Source organism: Condylura cristata, unplaced genomic scaffold (assembly GCF_000260355.1).
Source record: "Condylura cristata isolate star-nosed mole 26May11 unplaced genomic scaffold, ConCri1.0 scaffold00015, whole genome shotgun sequence".
In the NCBI taxonomy this organism is placed as follows: domain Eukaryota; kingdom Metazoa; phylum Chordata; class Mammalia; order Eulipotyphla; family Talpidae; genus Condylura; species Condylura cristata.
In genome coordinates this window covers 47,431,398-47,453,904 of record NW_004567116.1, presented here as the reverse complement: position 1 = coordinate 47,453,904, position 22,507 = coordinate 47,431,398, and the positions used below count along the sequence as shown (strand labels likewise).

Below are 22,507 nucleotides of genomic sequence, written 5' to 3'. Positions count from 1 at the left end.
AAAAAAAAAAAAAAAACTCTTGATCCATAATGTTTGCCAATTTATATGGTATAAATACTTCCTCCATGATTGATTCCCAAACTACCAGCAGATGTCACTGACTGGAGGGTAGAAAAAGATATGTACCATTGGCTCTGGAGAATGGGATCTAGCTCATCATACTGCTGAATTTAAAACAGAGCACATAACAAATAATAATTAATGTATAGCAGATAGAGGGTGCTACAGAAAAGTTTTCTAAAGTATTTTCTGAATACAGATGCCTGAATGAAACTAGCTCTTACATTTCCTCTATGTTGATATATTAGCATCTTGTAGATGGGAACAACTCAAATAACATCTCTACTGGAAGAAAACTAGAGATGCATTAATATACCCACTTCTTATTAGAAAAGGGAATTTAGGCTCAGAGAGATTGTATAGCTTATTTAAAGTCATCCAATCAGTAGAAACATCATAGTTCTTAATGTCCAATATACTATTTCTCTTGTAACAAAAACTACCTCTTTTAAAAAATAATTGCTATGACAGCCATTGCTAGAGAAAGATGAATAAATGGTTGCTGTATTAATTTGTCTCAGTTTCGGAGTAAGAATAATGATAATACAGTAAATAGAAAAGGACAGTTCAACCCTGGTCTTCATCTATTGATAATCCTGATTTTTCTATCATTTCACTTAGAAGGAAGCTTTCATTAGGAAAGATGTTTACTGGTATGTGGTTGTTACGTATCATTTTGCAAAAGTGATGATTAGTATAAAGAGCTATAAATGTTACCAATCATTCAAATGTCTAATTAAGGTGGTTATTTTGATTATTAAAATGAAAGCATCATCTCCTCATATTTCCTGTTAATATCTCCTCATAAAAATAGTGCAGCACAACCCATCCAAGCAATATATATATTCCCAAATGAGAATTTTTCAAACGGTTATACAGTCTGTACCTATCTTCAGATTACAGTGATTATTTACAGTAATGATGGAATACATTGTCATGCAAACTGCATTTCCTGCCTCAGTTTCCCCTGTTCAACACCCCAGAGCTATTATTAAGAGAAAAGTTATAAGGGAAGACATTTGCCATCAAATGTATATAAACAGATAACTGAGTGTTTATATGTGTGTGTGTGTGTGAGAGAGAGAGGTAAAGAAGAGAGACTAAGATAGAGATATTAAAGTAAAACTATAAAAGATAAATTACATTTTAATGTATTTTGTCATTTGGCCTTATCAATGTATAAACCAGTACAAACTGTAAAATGGGAAATACCTTGCATGTAGCAGCTTTTTATGCTGCCCTAGAATAGGAGGTCAGCCTTAGCTTGGGTAATTCATTAGGGAAAGACTGTGTTAGATATTATTGGAACATCACAATATAGAGCATACAATACTTTTGGGGTGTTTGAAATTCAAATTACAGGCTAATGAATAAGGGAAATATTGTACAACTTTTTTAGAATCTGTTCTCCTTTGGAAAAACAGCCATAATTATAGACCCTCTGTAGGTGGAAGTGCTCACACAATCACATATTTTATGGTAACACAAAGGGATAAAATGCTAAGGGATACAATTAATCTGTGATGGTAACTTCAAGATTCTGCACAAGGCCGGGCATCAGAAGCACACATACACAAGGCCTGCTGAGCCCCATCTGCAACTAGATACCCACTAGACTTAACCAGTACTAAATCTTTTTTTTTTTTTTAAAGATTAATTGATTTATGCTTACTGAACTGGGGTAAAGGCCAGAGGTGTGGTAGGTGAGAGGATTCACCAGAGAAAGAGTGAGGAGCAGAACAGGCAGATTGACAAAGTATATTATTGAGGGGAGCAGCGGGCAGGTCAGGAGAGGTCTGTCTGCTATGCCATGGGGGTCAGCTTGCTGGCAGGGGATCGAACTCAAGATCAAATTCATGCTGCAGTGGTTTCTGAGAGCTTCATAATGTGGTGCTTTAACCCGCTGAACCACCAGGGAGAGCCCAGTCCTAATTCTTAATAGAGAAGTCAACTAGGTGAGGGCTCCTGTGCTTAGTATAAGAATCCTAAAGCATGGAGAAGGAGCTGCCCCCTTCAGTAGTGGGCAGATTTGTCTCAGTCCTTACTGCTTTTCCATGCTGACTTGTCCGTATTTTGTTCCATGTTGATTTCCCTTCTGAGAGACCTTAATTTTGTACGCAGGATTCATATTTCTTCTACCAGAGGACTGATTAAGAAGAATGTAGATTCCTTGATATCTCATGGCCTATGGAATGAGAATATAGGGTTGATACTGCAAATCTTTATTTTTAACAAGCACTGCCACAAAATTCTTTTACGATCAGGTGTTATTTCATCAAGATGGGGCAAGAACATAGGATAAGTTGGATATAGGCAAGAGAAAGAACATGTATAGGGCCTTGCCTTTGAATTGACTGGATTTTTTTGTTGTTGGTGGTGTTCCTTTCTGATTTTTTGAAACTTTATAAGCCTGAAGCAATAATGCATTAGGGCTAATATTATTTGGAGTACAGTTGCTCTTGTGTTCTGGTGAGACTATATCCGAAGGGCATATTTCTGGCAGTTTTCTATGGATAGTTAGGGCTGCTGTTGCTGTTAGTCTAATGGGACCTCAGTTCAGTGCTCATTTAGAAAGAGATTTGGAAACTATCACATAAAGTGAATGTTATAGGTCTGGCCTCCCTCAAATAATGAAGAGTTTAGACCACACTTTTGATAAAGTGGGTGCTATATTCTTTGCCATTGTTTTTTAACTTATCTCCAGTGTTTTCCCTTGAACCTCACATTTATGGCTTAGTGATTGAGCAATTTAGGAGAGTAATATTATCCTCAGTCTTTTCTTTTTTAGACATGTGTCCAAATACATCCCTGAACCTAGTGTTATGTTGTGTGTATGTTCTTCTATGTATTTTATGATTTCACATTTTATGTTCTTTATCTATTTTAGAGTTATCATTTGTATATCGCATGAGATCACGGTCTAGTTTCATTCTTTTGACCAGAGCTCCTACTTTCCTAACATCATTTGTTATAAAGACTTTCTGGTCTCTTTTGGATACTCTTGGCTCTTTCATTATAGATTAGCTGTCCATATATGTGTGGATTTATTTCTGGGCTCTCAATTTTATTCCATTGACTTTTACCCATTTTTATTTCCATACCATACTGTGGCTCAACTCCAACAGAAGGGAAACAAAATATATATATACACATATATATATATATGTATGTATGTATGTATGTATATATATATGTATGTATGTATATATATATGTATATATATAAACAATATGGCTACTTCAGACTGAAGTTTCTGCACAGCGAAAGAAACTATCATTAAACTATAAAGACACAAGAACAAATGGAAGATATGTGCTCACAGTAAATCCAATAATGGTCTAATATACAAGGTCTACAAAAATTTGTAAAATTCATCAAAAAAGAAAACAAATAACCAATCAAAAAAAATGGGCCACAGAGACAATTCTCTGTTAGATGGCTAACAAGCACATGAGGAAAAATGTTATCATCCTTTATCTTCAAGAAAATGCAAATAAAATCCACAATGAGATACTACCTCACACATGTAAAAGGCCCATATTAAACAGAGCAGAAACAAGTGCTTGGCAAGGATGTGGGCAAAAGGAATTCTTACTCTATTGGTAAGGATGTAGACTGGTTCAGCTGCTAATAGTGTGGCAGTTTCTCAAAATATTAAAAATAGATCTACCATATGGCTTGGCAATTACACTTCTGGATATCTATCAAAAAATTGGAAAATCTCTAATTCTCAAAGGGATTTATGCACACCTATGTTCACAGCAGCACTGTTTGCAATAGCCAAGCTATGGGGATAAATTAAATGACCAATTACAGATAAATGGAGTGGTATATATACACAATGGAATCTTATTCAGATTTTTTTTTAAGATACCGTCTTTTCAACAAGAATGAAATTAGACGGTATAATACTAAGTGGAATCAGTGATTTCACTAGTGATTTTATTTCACTCATGTGTAATGTAAAGAAAAAAGGCAAAAAGACAAAGCTAAATTGAAACAAGCCCTAGCACTATGACTGTAGAATTGGGGATACTAAAGGGAGGAAGGGTGGGGAGCAAAGGGGTGAGGCAGCTCAATAGACTGTGGTGGAGGACCATGGGTGTCTTTGTGGTAGGGTGGTTTCTTAACATATACCTGCAAAAGAGTGAACCTATACCTTGCGCCATCTACAATGTTGTGAACCAGTGTTACCTCTCTCCTCAATAAAATAAATAAACACATAAATAAATAAAATAAAAGACAGAAAAAAATTATCTATAACATCTGCCTCTCAAGCTAAAATATGAGCTAAGCTTTGTACTAAGAGTAGCTGTTCTCTTCCATCAAAGTGCACCGTAGGAATGTGTTTTTACCTTACCATCTCTGGTCTTTTTGACAACTCTGCAAGCTAGGAATCAATACTAGTCCTATACAGAAAAGCAGAGTCTCAGACACTCTAAGTGACATACTCAAAGCTATACTTGAGAGCCAGAATCTGATTCCCAACACTGAAGCCTTGCTTTCTTTTTACTAACCTTTTATGAGACATTCTGCCAGGTACTCAGGTGACATTCAAAGAGCACTAGCTTTACCCTATTGTACTCTGTACCTTTCCCACTCCAGTATTATTACTATTATTATCTGTCTTAAATGCACAATTTTGCAGCTGGGCTGTCCATGTGCTAAAATATATATTTAACACATAAATGTGTGTGTATATCATATCATATACTAATATATGTAGGTCTATATCTATAAGCTATTTATCACTATAAAAGGACAAGAGAAGACAGACAAAAACTAATAAAGCATCTAACAATCTTGTCATTCATACCTGTGGAACAACAAACACTTCTGGGTTTTCTTGGAGCCTCTAAGACATCAAGGTGGGGAGGCGGACTCTTCCTTTGAGAGTTTGAAAAATGTTTCAGATAAAGTCTTGGTTTTGAGGCCAGTTCTACCAAGCAGGGCGTGAGTAGGCCGGCTGACCTAGAAGTCAAGGGCGGCTGGGCTGTATAAGGTCCAGCGAACACAGTTTCCAGCCCATTTCTACCCCAGGCCCCTTTGCCAGCCATCATCCTCGGCAGCCCATGTAGAGAGCAGGCAAAATGCCCCCAGCGGGGCTCGTGAGGCCTCCCCTTCTAGGGAACTTGACCTGGGAGGTCGCCCACACTTGGAGGCAGCACAACTGGCGCCCAGTGGTCTCCGGTCAAGTCTGCAGCAGGAGCCCCGGGAAGCGACCTCAGGGACTCGGGTGGCACAGAGAGCGCCGGCGGACAGGGCTAGGCGGGCGGGCGCCGCGTTCCCTCCCTCCCTCCGACTCTCGCCCCTCCTTCCCACCCCACTTGCCCGGCCCGGCGCTCTCCACGGTGACTCTGGATTGCAGCAAGACACTGGCTTTTTACCAAATCGGGAGCTGCAGTATTTTTTCCCCCTTTTCTTGTTCTTCTTCCTCTTCTTCCCCTTCTTCCTCTTCAGAGGGAATAATTTGAGCCCCCTCCAGCTCGCCTAACAATCTTGTATGACTGAGGCGAGTAGGCGGGCACATCCTTTTACATGCTAATACTGTCCCACCTCCTTTGAACTCTCCTCTAAGCGTCTGGCTTTCTTTTATTTTTATTTTTTATTTTTTAAAATTTGTCTCCCTCAAATTCACCATAGAGGGGGGGAAATCCTCCTTGGTTCTGCCCCTCCCCCCGCGTCTCGTTCCCCAGGGAAGGGAGACCCCGAGAAGCTCGGTACTTGCCCACGGCATCGCTTCCACCCGGTCGCTGCGATGGCCACGCGGGGCGCAGGGGGCAGCGATCGAAGCGGCGGCTGGGTCTAGGCTGTCGCTCCATGTGCCCGGCGAGTATCGCTTTTGGGTCCCCCAGCGAGCTGCCACTGCCGCAGCCAGGAAGGAATGTCCCCTGTTGTTAAGGACCCTGACTGTTTTACACCAATGATTTGCCACTGCAAAGTTGCTTGCACCAACAACACTTTGTCGTTGATGTTTGGATGCAAGGTAGGACGAGGTTCATGTCTTTTTAATGCATGCTGCTTCCCTTGGGGGAGCAAACAGTTCCTTTTGTTGTTTGTTTATGTGTCTGCCTGTTGGGAGAGTGACAGAAACTAGACTAGCTCTACCCGTTCTGGGAGCTGGCTGGGCTTGGGGGCCCTGAGAGCGCACGGATTTTGTGGTTCCCGATGTTCGGCTGATAAATAGGCAGTGACAGGACCCTGGTCTCCTGTGTACAGTCTTCAAGGGCAGACATACCACGGAAAGGGGCCGCCTTAGGTGCCTTTTTGCTTGGGATCTCAGTGTACTTTTAGGAAGCAACTGGGCTTCTGCTACCGCCCCCCACCCCCCATCTGCCATCTGAACTGATCACAGGTTATCAGTGCCTGGAGCCCTGACCCACATGGTCCCCAGTAAGAGTGAACTGGAAGGTAGATGTACTGGAGATGAAATTGAACATATCACTTGGAAATTTGGCACCTTTAAAGCTAAGGGCTTATTTTGATTTTAGACAGAAAATATGGAACTGGCCTCATATTGCCCCCAATTGTGTATTTTTCCCATAGCTTATACAACCCACTTGCAATCAACACTCAGAAATTATATCAAAAGGTGGCGCAGTTACTCAGTGAAGTTTCTAATGAATAACTGTCTCACCCCAGATTTTTGTAAAGGTGATTGGTGTTCCCAAGGAAATGAGGTTTGAAGGTTTTTGAAGCAGGTTACTATTCATTGTTCCTTATCTGAATGCTCCGTTTCTGGTACACTCAATGATACACATCTGAAAAATGTTGTGTAGAACTTGGTATGTGAGCAATTGAAGCTCATGGATTGACTGCACACGTGTTCCTTTACTCCTAGTTGTACGTTTTCCCTTCTTTTCATTGTGACATTGGTGGGTTTATCTAGCCTGTTCATATAAAAACACCTTTGTGGCCACTATGCTGGGTCTTAAGTAACAAGAGCATCATCTGAAATAACTGAATATTTCACTTTAATAATTGAAAAAGAATCCCACAGATCCTGTTGTTCTGAAAAGAAATGCTAGTAACTGGACTGGATGGCTGGCCAGCACCTTAGGAAGTCAAGTTCATGAGACATACACATTCAACTTCATCAACAGTGCTCAAAGGAGGTGTAGGTTTAATGGGGAATTTGGGCTTCAGGATTGTGAGTTTTATTTTGGCTCTGTCTTAGAGTCTCTTCTTGAGACTAAGATCTGCTATTATGCGAGAGGTGTGGATGAGATGATCCTCTAAGACTCTAACATTCTTCAAGGATGCTTTTTATAAAATGTTCTAACTGAAAAGTTACTCCCAGAGATTTATATATTTTACTTAATATTATAGGTACTTCTTTAGCACAGGTTAAGAAAATATTGATCCTACTAAGGAATGCTCCTTTTGATGTCTCTGAAAAGGCCTGAGAGTTGCTAATGTTTTGCGTGCTCACTGCTGTCAGGGAGATGCATGTGAATGAACTGCACCCAAAACTTACATGTGAGCTCTCTCCCCACTCAACCTGACACCCTCCCCCTTGTGTCCCCTACTCTTTTAATTGTACTTACAACAATATCTTAACAATGGCTACTGTTTAAAATCCATTCCCAGGAACTTACAAGAATTGCTTTGTAGTGCTAAATGATTATTAACTAAAGTGACTTATTTGTCAAGGGAAATTAAATACAAGCTAATAATCAAATAAGATACACTATTAGCTATGTGTAAGAAGAATGTTGTTGAAAATGGATTCCACCCTTGAAGATAATTTCAAAGAAATTTCCTTTATACTGAGAAGTTTTTCAGACTTCATTGATGGAAATTGTTGTAATTGCAGCTTTATTTATTTATTTTTTTAAGTTGGGGAGTAACATTACTCTAACTTCCCTTGAGTTCTCTTCTCTTTGGCAGTCAGATTTAACAAATTTACTTTGTGTGAGAGAGAACCATGTAAATAGGGATAAACACTAAATCATATATGGTGGTGGACATTGTTCTTGGGAAAATAAACCAAGTCTCTATGAAAATAAAATAATGCCTTTAGAGTATCTGTCCCATTTCATTTTGCCAAGTACTTGAAGAAGATAATTCTTAAAAGTCCTATATAGTAGAATCAATAATTATGTTCAAATCATACTTAAGAATTTTTTATTATAGACTGGTTTATGTAACCACCCCCTCACCCATTAGGATATTAGCAATGAAGAGAGTAATAGTGTCTGTTCTTGTCTTTATCTAGTGAAATTCTTCAACACTATCTGACTGATCATAATAGAACATGATATGAAAAACTGCCTATCATTTAGAGTTGGGTTATAAAACTTTGTGCCAAAGATTTCTCCAAATCTCAGGGGTCTTTTAGGTAAAACAGCCAAAGTTAAAAAAAAAAAAAAAAACACAACTGTATTACATAGTAGTACTGATATGTCATTGCAAAAAAAAAAATAGACAATTTGTATTGTTTAAATTAAGTTTTTAATTTTTACACCTATGTTCATTTTTGTAAAATATTTGTCTTCTCCTCCCAAGTGTAGTCTCCACAGTTCTCCCACTACAATAGCACTCATGAGCCATCACCATACTTCCTTGTGCTCTTCCCTCCCCACTTTGACCACTTTCTTCACCCTCCTCTGCTGTATGCTTCAAGTCTATGATCAGCTTGCAAATTTTGCTTTTCCCTGACTCTTTTGTTTTCCTATGTTCTACCTATAGTACATTTTAAATGTGATAAAATTATTACTTAATATGTATGTATTCATGAGATGATTCTTTTTCTATGTGACTTTTGTTATTTTCATAGCTCATTTGAAGGGGATTCATTACTTCTAAAAGGAACCTTTTTAGCTGCTAGCGTGGTTCTTTGAGAGTGATCATCTTTGCTATGAGATAGATCATTACTCCCTTAGAGTTAACTCCCTATAACAAAAGTTTTTTATAAATTGTTGGTGCAATATATATATTGTTTCATTCACTCAATTCATATTCATTGAGCACTCAATAAATGCTAGACACTAGATAGCTGATAATAAACTCTTGTCCTACATACTTCAAATATCAAATGATGTGGTAGATGACTATATTAAAGGACATTATTGTTTTAAGGGAAAATATAAATTTAGGATTTTAGCTGAATCTTTGAGCAATGAAAGTAAAATTTAAACAGTGGTTGAATAAATAACTCATGGAGATATCGATATAAATACAGAACCTTCAAAATGCACTTATTATAATGTTATCAAGTAACATTACAATGTCTTCTTTTCCTTCTTGAAGACATTTAGCATGGCAATGTTAAAAAAAAAAAAAGCTAATTTATAGACCAGATTTTGTTAACTTCTCAAATATATAAGCTCTTTGTTCCTATCACCACCAAACCTAGTAATGGCTTGAGGTGTGCTGAGTAACTGGAAATTTCAGGGCAGAAATCCAAAATAAGTGTGCTTTGTCACTTCATCATATCCAGGCTCCCTTGTTCATCCTGGCTGTCATTCAGTTTAATTAACTGTCTATGGCTGTAAATGTGTTTTTCAGTTAAGTTCTATCCTAGGCATTCTCATAGGCATTGAAAATAAAAGTGTAGTCATGCCACCAGTATTTTCCTTCAGAAAGTCTAAATTCATTGCAGATGGACTACCCACTCTCCCACCAGGCTCCTAAGTCTCATGAGAAATATTAAAAAAAAAAAAATCTTGTTTAGAGAAGAGTTATTCCAGTATATTAGTACTCTCTTTACCCCCATCTGTATGGTATCATGTAACTTGGCTTACCATAATGGACTTTCCATGGAGAAGGGGGAACTTCTGAAAGGCATTTTTTATGGTATTTTCTGTGTTATTATCTGAACATAGACACAAATTTACCTTCACTTAACTCTGTTTTCCTCATATGCAGGGATCTCAGTTCTACATACAATTCCATGGACTAGTATATGCAGTTTCTCTTTCCTTGATCTTTTCCACATTTGTATTGCAAAGACTGGTAGTCTCTGTATGTAGCCTAGCTTTCTTCTTTCTTTTGCAGCCACCAGAAGACAAAAGAGCAAACAAAAAGGGGCAGACTATTATTTTCCTAATACTATAAAAGTATTTTATAAAGTATAATGTCCCCTGCAATCTCCCCCTTTGCTTTGGAAAAAGCAGATACTGAAATAGAACTCATACCTTAGGGATCCTTTGCCTCCTCCCCCCACCCACATCCCCATAGCTACTTGTTAACATAACAATTCAGTGGAATCAAATCATTGATTGCCAAGGCCTTTAGAATTCTTTCTGATGGATTAAGTTATAAACATTTTGGGAAATGTTATAGAGTTCTATAACATGCTTTCCCAATAAAGTTTAAACAGTGCACAAACTGCTTATTCCTCAAAAAAAAAAAGAAAGGTACAAATATTTAAGTGTGTGTGTGTGTACTTATATATGTATGTGTATATAAATATAAAAAGAAGGAATTGAAAGGAATGAGAAATTATTACAAAAGAAACAAAGGGGAGGGGGAGATAATTCAGCTTAAGTAAACCTCTATAAAGCTAAGCAATATTCCAGGTGCTCTGTAAATGCTGATTCTTCCACTCTCCATAGGAAATGTAGAAATGATAGAAGGAGAGGGTAAGAAAGTAGAACAAGATAATGGGAAGGGGAAGAGACATCAGGAGAGTGAAGAAAAGGAACAGGGAAGTGAACTGTGAGCTCCTAAGTCCAGAGAGTAATTTTGAAACCTGCCCAGATCTGAGGGCCTGTCAGCACCTCCTGGTGGACAGTTCCCTGGAACCGTGGACCTTCCCCAACCTCTTATTACCAGGCTTCCTTGTCCTGCTTACAAAGTTTCTATGGCAGAAAACGGTTTTTCTTTGTTTTTGTTTTTTTGTTGTTGTTGTTGTTGTTTGTTTGTTTTGGGTTTTGTTTGTTTGTTTTTGGCTGATTTGCATGCTTAAACCCAGTCAAGTTTGATACCAAAGAGTAGCAAATCCAGAAGATTCACTAATTGATGCATCGCTACATAGCAATATTTTTATTGTCGATAAACCAATTACTTTCTATGTGAATATTGTGGGTATTTTGGTCTGTTATTTACTTTTATTTTAAAGTAATATAGAGTGAAGCATGAAATAAAAATAAAAACCATTTTAGAAAATATTATCTAGAGGACTAGAGATAAAAATTATCAATATTTTAGTGTAGATTTTCCTAGTTTCCAGTATATTTTGTTGCCATTGTCTACATACAGTTTAATGTTTTAAATGGAATTGTAATCATATGGAGGTAACTTTTTATTAATTTATGTAGGTTTTATGTATATATTTGAATAGTCATAAAAATTAACCATCTGTATATTTAGATATTTAATTCTCTCTCCTCCTCCGCCATGATCTACTAAAAATAAAATAAATTTATATTTTAGGGAATAAAATTTTTTATTTGGAATTATTTCCTTTGTATAATCTTTATTTAGTAAAACATACATTAACGATTTTAAAACTTTTGATGATTGGTATTGCTACATTTATTTTAAAGATAGCTACACAACTATACTGCTGTAGTACTTTAGATATATATTCAGCTTGAAATAATTTCCTCTACTTTACTAATTTATGAATCTGAAGTATTTGGTTTGTTTTATTATAAAATTTAAAACATGTTAAACCTTGAATTAAAAAGAGGTCATGATTATATTTGTGTGTCCTACTTTAAAAATATATAGTATACAAAGTCAGAGCTCAAAGGGGGTACATTCAGATAACAGCTATGTACACTGTCCAGGCCTTTGTCCCTGGTCTAACACATAATCTCTAGCCAGTTGCCATACACTGACAGTATTTTAATGTTATTCATTTATAAATGTCAACTCATATAATTTTCATAATAATATTTAGTAAATATATAATAGTTATCCCACTAGTAAAAGTAGGGAAACTAAGGTATATCAAATTGACATAACTTGCCGTAAGGACAAATAACTCTTCAGTAGCAAGTCCAAATTCAGACACAACCAGTTTATGTCTATAACATAGACATAAAAGAGGATACTTTCAAAAATTAATTCCTATAAGTGCCTTTCAATTAGGAGTCAACTTGAAAAGGTATAATATATACATCTTTCTGAGCTTAAACCAGAAACTGAGTACAAGGTGTCATTTATCAACAGACTCAATCTTACTGTAGCAATATTTTTGGTTGTGAACAATGTGATTCACTGTGCCATTTCCTATAGTATTCATATTCCCATTTCTGATATTAGGTCAATAAACCATAGACACAGGGTCATATGGCAAGTCACAGAGTCCTACCTAGAAGCAGGTCTCCTGATTTCTAATTCAGTGTTATTCTTGCTCTACTATGGTCTCTAACTATGAACTAAATGTTCTGAGAGTCAAGGTTGAGAGAAGAATAACTGCCAGATAGTTGTAAAGAAAGCAGGAAAATAACACCTTTTTAATAGGATTGTTATAAGGTTTAAGTGATATATCAGATCTAAAAGCAAATAGCATAATACCTATCATGTGGTAAACATTCATACCATTTTTCATCTTCTATTTTATCAAGCCACTTTGGAAACTGTTATGTATATTGGAGACTTTTGAAGAAGAGTCAATTGAACAATGTTCTGCAGTCAAGTACATTATAATTTGTCCATCGATTAATGAGGTGTACTTTAACATACCAACATATTATTAAAGCATTTGAATGCAACAAAAAACAGAATCTGGACATTTACATAATTCACACCATATACAAGAAACAGCCTTAGATTAAACCTAACCCAGAAAGAGAAAATATGAGCAAATGAGTGAAACAGGTACTCACTGTTCCAAATGAGCAGACTATGTAGGCCTGTATCCCATTTGACAATATATATTTGCCAGTTCATGGTCTATTCCAAATGTTATTTTTAATTGTTTATGATGTTGAGAAAAAAATCAAATATCATATGGTAAAAAGGGTTAATATTTACAGTCAGTAAAATGTGTTGACTTAAAGAAGTGTTGAGTCATAGATCTTAAGCTGTAGAAAAACCTCAGACTCAAATTATATTTGTTATGATAGCCTTTGTCTTTTAGTCATTTGTGGATGTCCACGTGAAATTCTAAAGGCCGTCAATTCATTCCCAATCTTTTGAGTTAAATTACCTCGGAATTATTATGACATATAATTCTTAATCCTTGCATATCACTTGTAATAGTCACTAGAAAATTCTGCTTACTTGTTTTTTATATGTACACTCTGAGCTCCTTGGTAGCAGGGTTCATATCGTATTTATTTGGTGTAGTGCTTAAAATTAAATAAGGGTTTCTCTCTTCCATAGATTGTAGTTGATAAATATTCATTGAAAAAAGGTTTGCATTATATAGGTGTTTGCTTGCTAAGTAATTGAAATAATAAATGGTGTATATTTTGTTATAGTTTATCTTTTTTTTTTCATAGTTTGCCTTGAGAATGTTTGTGCTATCAAATTTCTTAGAACTATGTTCTCTGAAACATAGGTTAACAATCACTCACTGAATTATACTGGTATGGTGGTTAATTTTGTGTGTCAACTTGAGTTTTCCATAACATGCCCATTCATTTGACCAAATTTTATTCTGTGAAATAAGCAAGGGTATTTCTGAGTGATATTAAGATCTGAATTGGTTAAACAGATTGTTTAACTTTAAGAAGTTAAAGTGGATGTTCCTTATCCATCAGCTGAAATCTGAATAGAACAAAAGGTTGAAATAGACAGAATTATTTCTGTCTCACTAATTTGACCAGGTGTGTCAGTAATCTCTGACTTTACCTTTGAAGTAAAACATCAACTCTCCTTGGGTCTTAAGCAAGTTGACCTTCAGACTGAAACTTAAGCCAACAGCTTTCCTGGATTTCAGAACTTTGGGCTCACTAGAACTACACATCTATTCATCTGGATCAGTTTCCAGCTTACTGCTGCAGATCTTGGCACTTCTCAACATCTAAAGTCACATGAGCAGCTCCTTATAATCCTTTTCTCACTCTGGAGAACCCTGGTTAATACAGTGGTCCCTGGACATGCTATCACTGTTAAATTGTTCTTACCTATAAAGGAACTGATAAATTATAAATACAGTTGAATCTCTATGCCATTGGCATCTTGTTGTAATTAAATTTGTTTTCTTAAAAAGCCTTACATTTATTTAATTATAAGTCACATATTATATCCCTAGATGTAGCACAGTAGAAATCTTTCAATACCACTTTAATGACATTGCCATCTACATGTACATATGTGAATAGTCTGTCAGTTCATCAGTACATTATACATTGCAGTGATGACTATGTATTCAACAAAAATTTTTCCTATGAATGTTTAAATTCATTCAAACAGAATCAGAAATGTTCTAAATTATGACATTTGGAAACTCCATACAATAACATAATCAAAACATTATGTCTTGATGGTCTTCCATTGCATAATCTTTATTAAAGTTTTTCCTAAGTTCTAAAGATAGCTTAAATAGTTTCATTTATTGAATGAGCATACTGGAAAAAAAAAATCATAGTCTCTACAGTGCTGGTCTGATATATTCTGTCTTACCAACCACATTACAATATATCTACTAACTTCTTGTGACACCACCTCTTCATATGCACGCTAAAATCATGTGAAAATCCACAATATAGATCAGATTTTAAAAGTAATTTCATAATTCTGTAAGTCAAGAAACCTTATTTTAGACAATGAGAAGGCAACCAGAGTCAATGGTTGCTTTTGGTAGAGTTAAGGAAGATTTTTGAAGGCACTGCGCTTGTTCTCGGCTTTCTGACTAGATTTGGAAGAAATAAAGTATGGCTTTGAATTCAGGTCTATCAATAGATCTCTATGGCCATATGTTCATGTTGTAAGAACAAGGTATCTGAAGTATTAATGTGATATTGAAGGCATGTCTTGGGTGGAAGGGAGAAAGAAGGAAGAAAGAAGTGGAGGAGAAAGGTCTACTCTGTATTTTATTCTTCATTGTGGATGAAGCAGGGAGATATCCTCAGTGAATCTTAAATTAGAGTGTGCTCTTAGGTCAGCACACTCCAAAGAAGGAAGCAAGTCCTCAGAGTAAGTATTAACAGAAGTTATGTAATTAGGTCATGTGCCCATGGTGAAAATCTTCCACTTTTTGGGTTTAATGTTCTCATCTATACAATGGAGCAGCTAGATGTAAGGTTTGCTATGTCAAACAAATAAGATAATTAACACTTTGGCATGCACAAGTAATTAAATAACTTTGTATCTTCCTCTCACTCTTTCAGCTGCAGTCCCTCCCCATTTCATTTTTGCTTATATTAATATAGTATGAAATTGACTAAAATTGGCTTTTTTATTTTCATAACTAAGATTCAGGAGAGGGAATAGAAAGAAAGAGGTTACCTTTTGAACTAGATTAGGTATTAATTATATTCAGCCCCCCCCTTACTTAGTATTCAATGTGTCATCTCTTTGCTAGCAAAAAATCTATCATCCCTAAATATTATTAATATATCCCATTTTCTCCTATTTTCAGTAATGCTAGCACAGCCCTTCCCCATGCTTTCACCTCAGAGAATCTGAGAGGATGTTCCAGCCCCAAAACACATTCCTGTGAGCATAGATTCAGTTATGTGTAAGTTATTGTAGCTGTTGTTACCAGAGGTATTGATGCCTGAAGGTATTCAAATAGATAACCCATTTCCTAACATCTGCTGCCTGAGAAAAATTTTGTTTTACATATCAGTAAACCTTATTTTCTTTATTTAAAAGGCCAAGTGACCATCCAAAAGAAATGCTACTCAGGATACTGTAGTCAGCCTAATTCCAAATAAACCTTTGTGAGACTGTAAAATGAAAACATAGTTTCTCACTGTGCTTGAGCCTTGCACATTGCCCTTTGCTGGAGCTATTTCCCCAGCAAATTGCTATGGTTGGCCTCTCAAGCCAGAGGGAAGAAAAAGGTTTTGTAATGAAAATGCTGACAGGTTCTTATCTAAAGCAGTATGATGAGGGATGCTATGATCTCATTTATTGTAGAAATCGGATGCCTGCTTTGCTGATGGGAAAGCAGGCATTCTCCAGAGCTTGTTTTCTTTCTTTTTTTTATCTTGAAAAGTTTGCAAGGAAAAAAAATAACTCCAGGAAAATAGGAAAACAGGGCTATGTAAACAGCACCTTTGTTCTTCTGGTAAAGTGGTAAATTGAATTTCAGCAAAGTTCATAGATGAAGGTGGTCAGATATTTCAAGAGGAAGGAATTGGGACATTTTTATTTGTCTACTGAATCCAGGACTTAACTCATTGTAATGGTTTTATTTAATTAGAAGGAACCTTTAATCTTGATCTTAGATTTTTAAATAAATGATCTTTTTTTAATATGCAAGGACTCTGAAATTAGTTATCTTTGCCCCTCATTGTAAAACTTGAAGATATGTTTTTATAGATGAGGAATCTAAAGCACACTGACTTTAAAATTCTTTTCACCTTTATCATTTTTCTGTGATATTGTTCAGGTGGTGAAGTAGCTAGTTGGAGCTAGACTGCATATCCTTTTTTTTTTTTTTTTTCAAATTCTTACTTTCTAAAGATGCTACACTTTGCCCACGTTCACAACACATATGGTGGTGAGCTGGGTTTTAAGTCCAACTTTCTGACTCTAAGCCAGGAAAATCTCTCCTTTCCTTGTTTGTTCTTTCATAAGCATTTATAATTCACTAACAAGATTTTCAAAGCATTGAACCAAGATTTTTCTGGGAACTTGCTAAGGTCATGGAGTAGAACTGTTACTTACTTATTAACAATCTATTATGTGATCAAGATAAGTATGTGCTACTCATATTGAATCTTAAATGGCTGAGAGTGCACAGTACAGAGGCTCAGCCAATGTCCACCGAATCATGCAGAATTTTATCTGTACAATGAAGCTGTATAAAGGTTTCAGACAGCACTGCGGATGCAGAGTTGGGTGATTGCTGGGGTAGAAGTGAGAGTATGTAGTTAGGTCAGCTGAAGGCACTGCTGACTTTCTTTCAGTCTTTCATATCCCACTGTAGGTGCTTGAGACCTACATATTACTTCCCTACTTTCAATCAAGTCAGTTTCTTACACAGTTCTATTACCAGATTTTTGGGGTACTTCCAGTGATAAGTCAAGAAACTTAAAATGGATTTGCATGTACCAAACCCTGCTATTTCTCTCACAGGAATTTACAAACCCAAATATATCTCTGAAAAGTGAAAATTTTCATCTCTATGTAGAGATGGCAAGGTGACAGGCTTTCTTGGTTCCAGGAAGGCAGAGAAACAATCTCAGCTCAACAAGCTTTCTACTGACATACACACTAGGTGTTTGCTTGCCTAACTGTGCTAGTAGCCTGGCTAAATTTTAGATGTGGCTGAGATCCTCAGGCATATTTCCTGTTCCAGCTGGAAGTGAATAATTTCACTCCAGTAAAACTAGATGTTCTGCAATTTTGATTAAACATTTTGAATTGGCATTTTAAGTTTTTTTTGTTGTTGTTGTTTTTAACTATATCTGAAAAGAAGAGCTCTATCCGGTAAACCTTAGACTTCTTTTGCAGTTGGTGGTTAATTTGTCCTTATTTTTAATTGCTGATGTTTTATTTCATTATAACTTCTCTTTGAAAGAGTTTAGGAAAACTGCAGCAATTTTAAATTCACTGCAACTGAAACCTTTAGCCAATTTAGTGATAGGTAATAGGCCTAAATAGACTTACAGAAATTCAACTTTTTGGGGAAAAAATATCTTGGTCCATATCAAAATAATTTTCTACATGTAGCAGATTTGCTAAAATGAGTTGCATTGGTCTTAGAATGTTAACTTTAAGAATTTGATGTTGTGTCTTATGTATTCATCTTTGACTACTTATCATAAACTCAGTTTCATTTATCTAATTAATGTTAAATTTTAGTAAGTCTATCAAGTTGTTCCAAAAGGTATAGAGAAAATATTGAGGTAGTTCACATGTATGGCTACAGTTTCTTACTTTCAAATGAATAATCCTGTATGTTGAACAGTTTGAGATCCTTTCCTTGAATAGAACTTGGCTCTTCAGAGTCCTCAAGGCATTCTCTCTAAAGAGAGGCTTCTGGCAATGAATCATTTAGCACCTATATGTTACTTAGTTATCACATATAAACATTCTACTTGCTCACCCTGCAAGGACTTTTTTTTTTATCAAGTAGTTTATTTAGTAAGTAAATTAAGTATCATACATTTTGGTTACTCAGTGCTTTACAATCGTTTGGACTCTCTCTAAAGAAGGAAGGGATCAAAGAAATTTAATTGTTTGACTAACCCTGTTCATCCTTCAATACTTAGTGCATACTTACCAAGCGAGATATTCCTGGGGATCCTATCCCCTCTCTGACCCTGTGGAGTGTGTTCCTCTTCCTATCATGTTGAGCTAATTTTTCACGACAGTAAATACCATGAGGTATCAAAGACTGAAATGTAATACTCTGAAGATCTGCCTACTAATATAGTGGTTGTACTATATAAAGTGCTCATGCAGTTATTTAATGAGTGATATATGACATCTTTATGTTTATTTAGGCAAGTGAAACCTAGTGTTAATTTCAAAGAAGATGAGCCTCTTTTCTTAAAACTTTCCTGGATCTCTCATAATAAACCTATTATACTTTATATTTAGCTGTATATAATATTACTCAATATTTCACTTCTTGAAAGAGAATTTCACTTTTCTTCAAAAGAGAAAGTTAGGTATTCAATAAGTATATTTTGAATGAGCAAGTAAATGAATTCCTCATTCTCCAGCACTGATAATATGGTGAAGTAATGAATAAATAAATGAATGATTGTAAACAAAATTTTCACATTAACCTATATTTTTTGAGTTAGTTTAACTTTATCTTAAAATAATTCCTAAAAACTGGAAAGGATTTGTTTTGCTTTTATTACTCATATTGACATATTGACATATTACTCATATTGACATTAGTCCAGTATCTTCAATAAAGTTGAGTGATTTATAATATAACTGACAAGAAGAGCCAGTTATGTACTTTCATAGTACATATCTGAACATCAACAAATTGATGTTCAGCCTTAGGGCTGCCATGAGAATTTGACAGTCTTGGTGATCTGGGAAAGGAGATCACTGGAAAATACCCCCCTTATATGGCAGGCTCATGGACACCCAATTTCTTCCATCCTCACTAAACTAGAATTATTTATTAATCCCCATGCAAGTCCTTATAAATTAAGCCCAGTGAAAACTAGTTTATTTTCTATGCATTAGCTAAACTACTTTGACTATTTCATTAAATGTAGCAATTTAAGAAATTTTTCTAGCCAGCTAGGCAGAATTGCTAAAAACTGTTGCTAAGAACAACCAGCTAGGAGTTCTTAAATTAACTTACAGGCAGCCTCATAATCCTCCTACAAGTGAATGTGTGCCTGTGGACGTCTGTCACATGCCTTTGTTATTTAAGTAGTTAAATAACACATGTATTTGCAATGAATGAATCAATTGATACCTATAAATCCAGGTTAAATTTGCTTCCATGTAGAAAAATCAGCGGGGAGGAGTTTAATTGGAATGGTTTGTAAATGTTGTATAATTAATTAATGAACTACTAAGAAAAGCCTGGTCAATAAGATTACGCTGTTCGAACATCAAAATGGCTGCTTCCCTATGACATATATTTATATATAGGGAATCTAGCTTGTGCACTCTATGAAAACCAGGGTTTCTCTGGCTTATGTATCTGTCTGTGCTCTGCCCATATGGTGCCTAGTGCATAGCTGCTGCTTATTAATATTTTCTGTATAAATTAGTTGCATCCGTTTTACTGATGTGTAGTTGGAGGGATATAAGTACCATTCCATGGGGTTATGGAGAAAAATGGATTAAGCTAGTCTTCAAACCTAGAGCTAACTTTAAAAACTGTACTCTGAAGTGTAAAATGTTTCTTACTAATGCCTTGTAGGATCAAGTTCTACATTCCATATGATGGAATAACCTGTGAAGATAGTTATATGGTAGAGATAGAGATGTGAATTTGCATATTTGATAGATCTGGATTGAAAACAGCTTCTACAATATAATAGGTGTGGGGAAATAAACAAGATATTAAAATTCCTGAAGACCAATATGCAAATTCAAGGTATAAATATTAGTAACTTATTAAATGTAATAATTATATGAAATTATACATTAAGTATACAAAAACGTGATATTTTATGTGTAAAGTGGTATTGGCTGCTATTGTTACCATTATTTAAGGTGGTATATAAAAAGGAAAAGTCAAGTAGGAATGTGCAATGTGTTATTTTGGGGAATAAATATAAATAAATGAATATATACATATACACATGCTTACATACATATGTGTATACATGCGTACATATTCAGTTGTCCCTAGTAACTGCTTTCTGAATCTTTTTTTTATATTTTTATATATTTTTTATTTTTTAATTTATTTTTACATCATTCTTCAATTTGTGCCTTTTTCCATCTTGGTTTTAATCTCTGTGGTTATGAATCTTCTTATCCCAAAAGCTGTATTCATTCTCTTATTTAGCTCTTCAGCTGATCTCTTCAAAGTTGAAGAATTGACTAAATTACTATGTTAATTACCATCATTTATATGTCCAATCATTTTTGCACAGACCCAAGCTCTTGAGATCCAAGTGTGTAGATATAGTAATGTTTTAACAAAAGTATAAGTCAGGGTGGGGTACTTTGCAGAGTTTAGCTGTATAAGTTTACCTTAGAGGGAACATTTCTGACCCTTGCAAATGGTAAATAAATGTTTTCTTCATGTCCTGCTTCTTGTGGTTTTGCTCAAATCTCATCTGAAGGAATAAAGATCAATGATTTAGAACAAGCCAAGGGTCTCAGTATTTTCTTCAGAGAAATCAAGTATGTCCTATTACAGTGCACACAATTGGAACTGTGATTCATGTGAATTGTGGCAACTTATAATTTTTCTTGTAGTGACGGCACATTCGTGCTTAAAAGGATGACTCAATTAATCTAAGCACAGGAAGATCTCAGTCATCTAGCATAATAAGGAAATTGCAGGTTCTGCTTAAGCACATTTTTGTCAAATAAAGTCAGCTCCCCCCCTTAAGTGTGTAAAGTATTTGTAAGCATTCTTGTTGAAACTCTTTAGAAGTACAGTGTATTCTTTCTTGTTTCAATGATACTATAGTATGAAAACAGGTATGAATTCTAGTTGGGAAAAATTTCTCAATAAATAATGACTAATTTCATATCCATTTTCCAGATGTTGTTTCAAGCTCTGAGAAGGCAATGATATAGAAAATGCAGATAGTTTCTTCTTCATGGGGTTTAATATATTTATAATCAGGCCACTTAACCTATAGATCATATATATGACTTGTGTGTATTAAATATGAAAAGCAGAAAAAATAAATGATACAGGTCATATTTTAACTGGGAGTTCATGCAAATTTTGCTGAGAAATTAATATTTGGGAAGAATGTGTTTGAACTAAAATGGCTGGTAGGGTGGAGTGTGCTGTGAAGGAGAGAAAAAGAAAATATTTGAGAAGATCATGAACATTCAGTGTCTGATTAATGGGTATGGGAATCAAAAATAAGAAAAGAGTCAAAAAACATTTCAAAATGTTAAGCCTGGAGTTCTAGGAGAATGATATGAATGTTAGCACAACAGAAGGGAAATTAGGAGTCAGAGGAGAGGGACTTGATTTTATTTGCACTTACACATTAAGTTGGGATGAGGGTGAATCCTCCACATGGTAAATGAAGACTGGCCAGTTGGAATGTAGCACTGAGGAAATCAGAGTTGAGCACATACAGATTTGACAGTCATGAGATTTCCATGGGCATCAGGAGTCTGCAGAGAAAACCAGAGTTTTGAAAATCTTCTCTGTGAGAGGAAGTAATCCCTGTGAGGATCAAAGTAATCTAGTGAAGACCAAAAGATTAAATGCCACAGTAATAAAGGTGACATTTCCAAGTATATGAGTTGATGTCACTGATGATTTATTTATTCCTCTATCAACAAATATGCTATATATTGAATACAGTTCTTTTAGTTTGTGCTAGCTGCCGCAGACCAGCGCAGCAGGAGCAGGAGCCAAGTTTCAGGGACTGCAATTCTGGCGCAGGATGGACAAGGATGAGGTTGAGTGACAGACAGACACGACTTCTAGGAGTGCATATCTGAGTGTAATTTATTTTTAAGAGGGCATAGCGTTTATACAATTTTTCTTGGCAAGCAAATATAGGGGTACAATGATTCTTTCAATAGAAGCATGGCAGATAATACATTATTTTTTTTATTGTTTCTGAGATGTCGTCAGGGGCCGGAGACCAAGCTGGGGCCCTGAGAAACCATTGTGTGTTCAAGGTTCAGTGGTGCTAAACAAATGCCCTATCTATCACTTTTGCCTTGCTAATCCTTTTAATTGCTCTCTCTATTCTTTTTACAAGCCACCTGGTATACAGGAGTTAATAGAGTCATA

The 22,507-nt window shown here is 35.7% G+C and overlaps 1 protein-coding gene across 2 annotated transcripts in view; it reads left to right on the top strand.

Annotated features, from left to right (window-relative positions):
• Positions 1 to 5,904: 5,904 nt before the first annotated feature.
• Positions 5,905 to 22,507, top strand: part of DLG2 (discs, large homolog 2 (Drosophila)) — a 1,159,995-nt gene continuing 1,143,392 nt past the window's right edge. For both annotated transcript variants that reach the window (XM_012725352.1, XM_012725350.1), the window contains exon 1: positions 5,905 to 6,046. In XM_012725352.1, coding sequence (XP_012580806.1) covers positions 5,945 to 6,046 — 102 coding nt within the window. In that variant the 5' untranslated portion in view covers positions 5,905 to 5,944. The remainder of the gene's footprint in view (positions 6,047 to 22,507) is intronic.